The sequence below is a fragment of the Onthophagus taurus genome, chromosome 1 (assembly GCF_036711975.1).
Source record: "Onthophagus taurus isolate NC chromosome 1, IU_Otau_3.0, whole genome shotgun sequence".
Classification (NCBI taxonomy): Eukaryota; Metazoa; Arthropoda; class Insecta; order Coleoptera; family Scarabaeidae; genus Onthophagus; species Onthophagus taurus.
In genome coordinates, this window is record NC_091966.1 from 32488666 (window position 1) to 32499210 (window position 10545).

The 10545-nt window shown below is 33.0% G+C and overlaps 2 protein-coding genes across 2 annotated transcripts; both read left to right on the top strand.

Moving 5' to 3' along the window:
• The first annotated feature begins 2877 nt into the window (after positions 1 to 2877).
• Positions 2878 to 5079, top strand: LOC111415869 (uncharacterized). The gene is made up of 3 exons (XM_023047749.2): positions 2878 to 3561; positions 3614 to 4388; positions 4441 to 5079. The coding sequence occupies exons 1-3, from the start codon at positions 2973 to 2975 to the stop codon at positions 5069 to 5071; spliced, it is 1995 nt and encodes a 664-aa protein (XP_022903517.2). The 5' UTR covers positions 2878 to 2972; the 3' UTR covers positions 5072 to 5079.
• Positions 5080 to 9429: 4350 nt separating this feature from the next.
• LOC111415880 (neurogenic differentiation factor 4-like) lies at positions 9430 to 10304 on the top strand. The gene is made up of 2 exons (XM_023047760.2): positions 9430 to 9727; positions 9784 to 10304. The coding sequence occupies exons 1-2, from the start codon at positions 9591 to 9593 to the stop codon at positions 10193 to 10195; spliced, it is 549 nt and encodes a 182-aa protein (XP_022903528.2). The 5' UTR covers positions 9430 to 9590; the 3' UTR covers positions 10196 to 10304.
• The last annotated feature ends 241 nt before the right edge of the window (positions 10305 to 10545 follow it).

Genomic DNA, 10545 nt, shown 5'->3' on the forward strand with positions numbered 1-10545 from the left:
CTGGATCCTAAATTTGTGAGAGGCCATAATATTAGTAAGTTCTAATTGCATAGACATAACTTTAGATTGCAAGATAAGTTTGGAATGACACTGCATGATGTTGGAGTTAGAAGAAAAAGTCTGGAATCAAACTGCTAAAATTCTAAGCTGTAAAAAAAGTTCTGAAATTACACTCCTAATATTTTAGAGTGCAAAAAAATCTCTGGATTACTCTCAACAGAATCTGGGTTGCTAAAAAATATTTGCAATGATATTGGTGGTTCCCGTAGATCATATCTTTGTGTACTACGGTCAGAAATGTTCACAATTTAATAGTGATTCTTCGAAAACTTCAGAAAAATCTGAAATTATAGGTATTAGTTAACCAGTAAACTGCAAGAAAATATCTATACCTATGCTCCGAAATAATATTGGAAGAAACAGCACGGAATTACATTGGCCTACTTCTGAAATGCAAAATAAATTTTGAAATTGCATAAGAAAAAACTTTAGATTGCAAGATAAGTTTGGAATGACACTGCATGAAATTGGAGTTAGAAGAAAAAGTCGAATCAAACTGCCAAAATTCTACGCTGTAAGAAAATGTCTGAAATTACACTGCTAACATTATAGAGTGCAAGAAAATGTCTGGAATTAAGTAAGAGAAATTTTGGATTTATACTAACCATAATCCAAATTGCAAGAAGAAGTCTGATTCTATCTTAAATTCCGACACAAATGAGCTTTTGTCGGAAAATTAAGCTTTAGTTGTATCAGCTCTTTTTGTATACTTCTGTATAAGGATTACATCATGTAATGGATATCAATTTGCATTAATCAGCTGTCTGAAAAGTCGTTAATTTTGCAAAAAAAATATCATTATGATTGAGTTAAGGTTGAAAAAACTTATGTTTATTAAGTTTGCCACACCATTTCTAATAGAAGGAGTACTACAGCACATATGGCAGGTAATTGTAAAAGATGGCCTGATTAGTCAAGATTCTTGTATAATAAGAATCTTGTATAATAAGAATCTTGTATAATAAGAATCTTGTATAATAAGAATCTTGATTGTAAAAAAGTGCTCTTTTTTTGCAAAAAACACGTCATTGTTCGATAGCTAGAGTGGGGCAGATTGATATTTAACTAGATAGAGAGTGAGCGACATCGATAGTAACGTCAAAAAGTTAATGAACGTTCCTTCATTTATTGCTCATTATCCCATAATCATATAACTTTTGTACAGAAGACTTTGGCTTGTATTACCTTAGACTTGATATTACATTTGTGCTGACGATTAGCTCTTTGTTTCCCGGGACTTGATTTGTGTTGTGCACATTACCCGACATGCCATATTTGTATACTGCGGAAGAATATGCAAATATGTCTTTTATGTATGGTGAATGCCACTGTCGCAGCAAAATTGTATCGTCAGAGGTAATCAATTGCTCCGAGACACCCAGATTGTACTCACAAGGACGATTGCTAATTGCTAGTACGACCGGTGGAAAACCTCTGGGCCACGACGACAACGTAGCTTTAAATGAAAGCCAAAATTCTCCCAGCACTAAATAACAACTAAAACACGAACTAACAGTAGCATTAAGCTAAGTTTCCACATGCATGGATTACTGATGCCAGTTTAGTGGTGCCAATTAGCTGGTGCCAGAAGTTGTTCCCACATAAATGTGATAATTGTGTACTAGCACAGTAATAAAAATGGTGTCAAGTGATGTACTTCGTCGTCGTCGTCGTCTACTTAACGGTTTAGGCCTTGTTGACCTGTACCTATCCTTCAGACCACCTCTTTCTCTAGCGTTTCACTGATCGTCTTCCTCTTGGTTTATACTGCAGTGCCAATTTTGGAATTCTATCATCCTGCATTCTTTGCAGGATTGCTTTTAATTTTATAGTTTCTTCTTTTAGAAACTTCCTTTCCACGAACTCTATCTTGTTTAGGGGGTCGGTATTGCCATTGTCTTATAAAATTTCATTTGACTATCTTTCCTGCATTTATTCATATGGCTTATCGTGTTCATAGGTAGCGTCTCATCCTAGGTATTTAAAGTGGCTGATCTGTTCTAAGCGAGCGTTATCAATGTATATCTTAGTTCTTATTGGTTCATTTCCTATGAGTGCATTTTTTTGTTTTTGTCTTAGAGATTTCGCAATTATAATCTCTACTTATGCTATTGGGCAAGTATACGGCTTTTAAGTATAAGTCTGCGAAGAGTAGTGTTTTTAGAACATTGTACTTCCAGCTGACATCAAAGTGGTCCACATGCTATTAACAAAAACAAACGAAAACATAGCTGCTAATTTCGATCTTGAATTGCACATAGAAGGTGCATCATATACTTTAATTGTAGAACTATGTCACGAATATACATAATTATACACATTATTATGTCATAATTATACACATCGTTAACTGATGCCCCACTTCTCATGAATTTAAAACCTTGTGGAATCCACTTGTATACGCATTGCGGATACTTCCTATTTTTGCCTTTGCCTAGTTTTCGTCAAAATTGCGAACTGTTTTCAACATAATCTCCACTATCCTTTTTGCTATATATTTTTGCTATTTCCACATGCAAGTAAACTGGTGCCAGCTGGCTAACGCCAGTAATTCATGCATGTGGAAACTTACCTTAACACTAGACCTAGAAAGTTCTACGTCAAGTGTTAGTTCTAGTGCAAGCGAAAATCATCAATTGTATATTGAACGTGTCATTTGGGTTGTCTATACATTACTGATTTAATATTTTATGTAGCAATAATTTTTATTTTTTAGTATACAACATATTGAAAGAAAAAGAATTCAATGATTATCATCATTTATGAAATTCTATTTTAATCCGTATACAAATACAGCAATAATAATAAACCACAAACATAACCTAATATATCACAACAAGTGTCAGTTTTCTAACCTCTTTAGTGAGGATTTAAAGTTTTTCTGAATTTTTGTATTAATATTATTTAAAAAAATGTTTAATTTGAGACGTTTAGAAACTATATCTTTACCCAGTAAAGCCGAAAATGCATATTCATTAGATATTTCAGGAACTGGTAGTATCGCAATAGCAACATCATCTTGTTTGGTTATTTATCAAATAATTCCTAATAAAGAGTGCACATTAAAAGGATTATGTTGTAAAAAATATTTAATACAACCATCTGGGTATGTTTTAAAAGAAAGTTTAGGAATAAACATAGAAGACTTTTTATTTGATTTACCACAACAAAAATACAACGAATGTATTCTTAATGCTGAATTAACTCCTGATTTAGAAATAGTTCAACGTTATGTTTCACGATTTGTAAAGTGTTTCTGGTCTCCACCTCATTGTGATAAAAATTATGATTGTATATTAGCTACTATAACTAATAATGGTATAGTTGAAGTTTATGTTAAACATTGTTTGGATAATTATTATTTTGAATATAAACTAATTTATAATCTTACTAAATTGTATATTGATATATTAAGAAGCAATTGGGGTGATGTTAAAAATAAAAGTGCTACACAAAAATTAAATGAGTTAATGTGTAGAGTAAATCAGGTCAAAGTAAAATGTAATTTATTAATTTTTTGTTGCTTTTAAATATTATTGATCACTCTTTTTAGGTTTAACTTGGAGCAAAAAATTTGATGGTTACTTTTTATTAATTTTGGGACATTTATCTGGAAAAATAACGTTTTGGAAAGTTTATTTAGACGATTCTTTGGAAGTAAAAATAGAATATTTCTTTGAATATAAAACAGATTTTAAGGAAATTAATTGTTTAACTGTTGATAATTTCAATAAAAATGAAGGGCTTTTATATGTTGGTGATACAGAAGGTGCTGTTATAACTTTAAAAATAAATCTAAGTTCAGAATCAAAAATTAAAAAAAGTAACCTGGAAATTAACAAGGATGGAGTTAAAATTCAATCTATTAATTTAATAAATTCTAACATTGGCGATTTTATTATTTTGGTTAAAGCAACAACTTTAATTATTATATCTTGTGATAAACATGAGTCATACCAATTTGAATGTAATAATATTGAAATATTAGATATAATCATTTTGGATAACACAGTTTTAATTTTAACAAAAACTGGAGTGGTAAAAGAAGTCGTTTTAAGTAATACAACAAAAGGAATTGACATAAAATGGAGACATTTTTATGTGGATATAAATAATTATATGAGATCTCCCATTGGAATGGTTGCATCAAAAAATGGTGCTTTAGTATTTGTGTTAACTAAATTTTGCAAACCAAAACAATCAAAGTTACAAATTGATTCAATAGATTTAAACGTTTTTGGTAATAATGAAAATAAATGTTTAGAAAAATTGTTAAAGAATCCTTCAAAAAATTTAAATTATATGTGGGATTATTTAGAGCTTTACAGGTACACATTTTAACCGTTTTTTAATTAAAAAATTAAATGATATTCTTTTTAGGTGTAGTGTACTTCAGACAAAAATTCCGCATTTAGATACATTCCAACAACAGAACTATGACAAATACGATTTATACACCTTAAAACTTCTCTTCTTCATCTCAAAAATATGCGATTCTGTTGCAGAAAATCTTAAAGAAACACTCCCAATCAAATCCCACAAAGAAATTGCTTCAATACTCCAATTAAAATTAATGCTTATTCGAGCCCAATATCTTTTAAATCTTCAAAAAACATCTCAACTTTCAAAATTTCATCTTCAAAATTTATTAATCTTAAGCAATTACATCAAACAAGTAATTATGGAAGAAAATAAATCGCTTGATTTAAGTGATTCAACTGTAAATGTTATGGTTGATGTCATTCAAAAAGTGAAGGTGACTAATTTTGACAATCTTAATTCAAATTGTGTAATTTGTGGAGAAATATTAGATGATATTACGTGTATGCCACCACATTTTGATACTAGATGTTGTGTTTCTTTAATGCAAATTGATGGAGTTGTTAATTTTAAATGTTCAGTATGTAAATCTGTTGTTCATAATGAAATTAGTAATGAAATGAAAGTTGTCGTATGTCCGTTTTGTGATATTCCGATGCTTAAAAGAAGAGAAGATAATAAAGTTGATTAACCAAACAAGTTTTTATAAATTTAATTTTTCCTGAAATGTCGTTCCCAGCTATCTCTTTGGGGGAAACCCAGGTGGTCTTGAGCCAAGGGGGTTGTTTATAAAACAGTTTTTTGAACTGAAAGTTTGTTGTTGTTCATACGTCCCACGTGGTTATGCCTTTCTCACTTCCGCTGTCTTCCACATCTCAGTATATCTGGAACGTTTTACCAGTATTGATCTCAACCACTCGTAACATGCTCCCTCATCCTTCCTTCTATTCCGTAAACTGTCTAAACTGTATCACTCAAGCACCCTGATATTGCGGATGTTTTGTTAATTTAGTTCCTCAAGTTACGGCTTTTCTGCAGGTCGAGAGCAACCTGTTGGAATACACCCACTATAATTTAAACTCTATGGATGATTCCTTTCAAGTTGACTCCATTTATACTGATTTTAGTAAGTCTTTTGATCGAGTCGATCATGCTCTGCTTCTTTCGAAACTTCGTATGTTTGATATTAATGAACATCTTGTGCGTTGGTTTGCCTCCTATACACGTGGAAGGACTCTGAAGGTGAATATCTCCGGTGTACCGCAAGGGAGTCACTTAGGACCTCTTCTATTTAATATTTATATCAATGATATTTTTTCAATAATTAAACACTCTCATTGCTTGATGTATGCTAATAATTTAAAAAATTTTATTCGAGTGTCTTCAGCTTTGGATTGCTCGAGGATACAGCGCGACATTGATACGCCACGTAATTTATTGCAGCTCAAATTCCTTGACACAGAACCCTGAAAAATCAGATACGATTATAGCCTGGGTGATGATCCCATACCTAGAATGACTCAGGTCAGGTACTTAGGCGTCACATTTGATGTCAAACTAATGTTTGAGGGCCACATTGATGGAGCTATTGTTAAGGCTTGGGGCATGCTTGGCTTCGTTATGAGTCACACAAATTTTAAAAAATATTTATGCTATATAGCATGTGCAATATCAAATATATATTACCAGAATTGAAAGGATTCAAAAGTATAAAAGTAATTCCTAAAGTATCTATGTTTTAAAAGCAACATCACTTACATTGATTACGTATCAGCCTGTGCCTCCTTCAACTTCTTATTGCTCCGTCACCGTGGTACATGTGGATATGCTTTGATATTCCATAACATCATTAATGGTAGTATTGAGCCTTCTTGAAGTAGTTAATTTTCGTGTTCTTCCCCGGTGTCTTCAGCTCGATTATTTATTTTACATGCCTACTCCTGTTCTTTGATGGTCTTCTGGATTTCTGAATGTCTTCCAGAAATCTCCCATGTTGAGACTGGCGTGCACGTGCGACCATTTACATCGTAGCATCGCATTTGATAATTGCGGCGTGTAAAGCTGATCATGATAATTTGTTTAAATACGGAAATTCTACTAGGTAAATAAAATAAAGTCTATCTGGATCATGACTTATTCAATTGACTTATCATTGATTACAAGTTTTCATCTAATCAGATCTTTTGCAGTAGTAATGGCCAATCAACGGAAATAGACATGTTAAGTTTGTGGCTTACTTGAAATAAGTGATGTAGTTGTCGTTGTAGATCGTCTATTCCTATGATTATTGTTGCATTCTCTGCTTATGCACACCATCCCAGCTCTATTGATGTCCATCACGTACCCTATATCTAAAGATGTTACGTCTTCTATGATTTTATCCATTAGATTAGAAGATTAAACAGAAACGGAATAAAACTGTTACCCTGCCTAATTCCTTCCTGGGAATCCGTTGTTTGATTCCCTACTCTTACTTTAGTCTTGTCGTTCTTTTCTTTTAAGATGTTTATGACGTCCGCCAGACGGACCTTGTCAAAAGCTTTGGAAAGATCTACAACGCAGATGAATGCAGGTTTGTTAAACTCAATGAAACTTAACAACCCTCCTCCTCTATCCGGAGTTAGGACTTGCAGTGATACCTATTAAGATACTCAATCCACCTAACAAACACCCCAGACAAAGTTATTGGTAACAGTAATGTCATTAATTGGTTTTAAAGGTTGAGAATTAACGTGTTTGTTCTTCTTTCTAACCTGGAGATGAAACATGAGTCTGCTGCATATAAGGCCTGTTTTGGTTCAAGAGTACTTTTGAACAGTTCTGAACCTTTCTGCGCATACATATTGCATATTAGACTTATGCGCGGTTCAGAACTGTTCGGAACTACACAACCCTGTCGAAATATCGGAAAAACCAGAGCCTTCATAAGCCGCATTTTTGTTCAGTCTTTAAAGTTACAAAAGTGTGATAATGAAACGTGGTTTGTTATAAAAGTATCACCTATTAGCTTCTCTGACAGTAAGTTGATGTTTTAATTTTTAATGTATTTTTTTATAATTAGTTTTCTACCTTTTATTAGCTTTCAGCTGATGATGGAACGTTGATTCCGAAACCGGTTCCGATTTATATAACAAAATAAAGCCAGTTAGAAGTTTTTTCATCTGTTTTTAATTTTATATTTCAGTCACTTACAACATGGATAACTGGTTAAATAGAATTTAGTTTTAACGAAATTTACTTCCAACCTTAGTGAGCGGATTTTATTAGTAATTAGTTGAGCATTTTTGCCAATTTCTTCTCTTGGTTAGTATACTTGTTTCGCCAGAGTAGCGCAGATTATCTAGTTTCTTGCTTCCGATCAATCATTGAAGTTGCTATAGATAGTTACTTGTAGTTACTTGTACCCTCCGTCGTAGTGCTGAAGAGCATGTCGTATTATATATTCGCCATATGTGTTGAATAGTTTGAGATACAGTATACATCTTCGTCTTACGTCCTTTCGGACCTTAAAGGGCTCAGTGGTAATGTTTTCTAATCGAACTGTTCGGTCGTTCGTTTTGGACAGGTCTTCAATCAAGGTTTTTCTCAGTTCACAGATATTGAGATCTGATCTCTGGTTTCTCTACATTTAACAAAGCCTGCTTCTTTTGAAGGGATTTATCGTTCTAGATAATAATTTAGCCTTTGATCGACTATTCTCAACAGTACTTTGCTAGCACGAGAGATAAGTGTGATGAGTCGGTAATCCTCATATTTTTGTGTAGAGCCTGTTTTCTGTACTGGTATAAAAATCTATTGCATCCAATCATTAGGCCAGTGTCTAGTCTGCCATATTTTTTTGCATAAGTCCAACATCATGTTCACTCCGTCGTCTCCTAGTGCTTGGAGCATCTCCGCGGCGATATCATCTAAACCAGGCCCAGACGATAGCTTTATTCGATTAAGTGACTTATTGCATGGTCTTAGTATGTTAAGCCACCTGTCACTTCATTGTATTGGAAAGAATACACTACAGTATTCTTTCCATCTGTTCACAATTTTGACCATTTCCCACAATATCTTCCCATTTTTGTCTTGGATGGTCATCCTTTTTAGCATACGATTTTGTACGAGGACTCTTAATTTCTTGAATGTGATGCAGATTTTATTTCAGTTCTGGTATCCTTCTAGTTCTTCACATATTCTCTTAATTTACTTGTTTTTGTCTTTAAACTTCTTGTGTAATTGTGTACATAATTGGCTGTACAAGATTATCTTTCTGAGTGTGAATACCTCATCTTCATTATCCTCCTCTCTTCGATTAGCTGCATTGTTTTTTGCGTGATCCAGTGCTTATGTTGTTTATTCTTCTGTCGTTTTTTTGTAAATTCCTGTACTTGTTTCTTGAATGGTGTGTTTGAAGCTGTCCCATTTCTGCTCAACATTTTGACTTGTGGCGTTTTTCTTAATGTTGTTTAATTGAGGTTGTATTTTCGCCTTGAAGAACTGGATTTCTTCCGATGTCATCTTATTAGCTTTAGATGCCTTTTTTATTGTTATCATTTTCAATCTGTGCTCCATTACTAGTAATTGGTGATCGGATCTGCAATCATCACCTAGGTAGGTTTTGCAATTAGTTATTGATGTTTTTCAACGTGAGTCGATCATGAATAAATCAATTTGATTCCTGAATCTGTCTCCCGGCGATATCCAAGTTTTACCTATTAAGTTTATTTTCTTGGCATTTAAACATTCCACGCTTTTTTAAGCTAAGAGTATGAAATAAAGTTATAACACTCACGTGTCGCTAGGTGTACAACTCATTTGGTTAAAACACATTCTCTATTATTAGAGTCCTATTTTGGATTTTCAGCCCCATCATTCCTAGTCAGCACCAATTATTGTGAAACATTGTCACTGTTTTTGAAAATTAAAATTTATTTTATTAACATATGGTTACTATTAATATATATTATCAATAGGTAAAAGTAAAACAAGCAGATATTAACCCGGATTAGGTTTAATAAATTCACACGGCGACATATGGCCCCCGATGACGACGTACGGGGTGACATATGGCGTGGGATAAGTCAACAACTAACAGGTATTTCTTATCGGGATTCGCGTCGATTTGAAACGAAACTTTTAGATAACGCTAATAGAGTATAAAAGCTTTGAGCTTTTGAGCGTACAAAGTTTTTTCTTCGTCGAACGGCACCCGAGACAAAAATATGGAAAAGTGCAACAACGGGTTTAAAACAAGTCACAAATTTCCTATTCACAAAGGCATATTAAGACGATCAAAGGCGAACGCTCGAGAAAGAAATCGAATGCATGGACTTAATGCCGCTTTAGATAAATTAAGAAGGTCTTAATTCATAATATTTAAGAAAAAAATTTATTAACTTTATAATTAATTTTTAGTCGTATGCCGATAACAAGAACTCATGTCGATATGCATTCAACGCCACAAAAATTATCAAAAATCGAGACACTCCGTTTGGCACGAAATTACATTTCAGCGATGACTCAAACGTTACAAGAAGGAAGACCAATGGAAATTACAAGATTTATTAAAATACTTAGTAAAGATTTAAGTCAAACGACGGCAAATCTCTTAAGTGGAGCTATTTTGGGATATTCCCCCCAAAATGTTTATAATAATTACGTTTCTAAAAGCGACGTGAATTATCTCAATGGATACAACACAAAAAATTTCGGCGATATTCCAAATTATAACGCGATTTGTTACGATTCTAATTATACGAATTGGTTTTATAACAATAATTCAAATTATTTAAATGATTATTCTAACTGGTATAACATTGAAAGGTAAAAATCGAATAATCATAAATAGTGCTAATGTAAATTCAAGGTGTTTAATAGCCTGTATAACGAATTAACTCTAGTCATTTTTTTATACAAATAAAATTTTTTTGAAACAACTTGTTTTGTGTTTACATCTTTCTGCTATAATTTATTATTAGTAAATATCAATAAAGAAATCTAAACAACAAGAAAAGATGCGAGGAATGGGACACATACTTCAATCACCGAAGAACACCCCTCCTAAATGTAACCTACAAAGTGTTCACATGTTGGCGATTAGATGCTTCTTAGAAATGTGCTACGAGTACAATATATCCATATGTCCAGCAACTATTCACAGAGTATCGGCAAACTTAC

Excerpts from the sequence above, each read along its gene's own strand:
- LOC111415880 (XM_023047760.2), top strand. The coding sequence starts at position 9,591 with ATGGAAAAGTGCAACAACGGGTTTAAAACAAGTCACAAATTTCCTATT. Across the intron at positions 9,728-9,783 it reads GCTTTAGATAAATTAAGAAG|TCGTATGCCGATAACAAGAA; the intron begins GTCTTAATTCAT and ends ATTAATTTTTAG.
- LOC111415869 (XM_023047749.2), top strand. The coding sequence starts at position 2,973 with ATGTTTAATTTGAGACGTTTAGAAACTATATCTTTACCCAGTAAAGCC. Across the intron at positions 3,562-3,613 it reads AAATCAGGTCAAAGTAAAAT|GTTTAACTTGGAGCAAAAAA; the intron begins GTAATTTATTAA and ends CACTCTTTTTAG. Across the intron at positions 4,389-4,440 it reads GATTATTTAGAGCTTTACAG|GTGTAGTGTACTTCAGACAA; the intron begins GTACACATTTTA and ends TATTCTTTTTAG.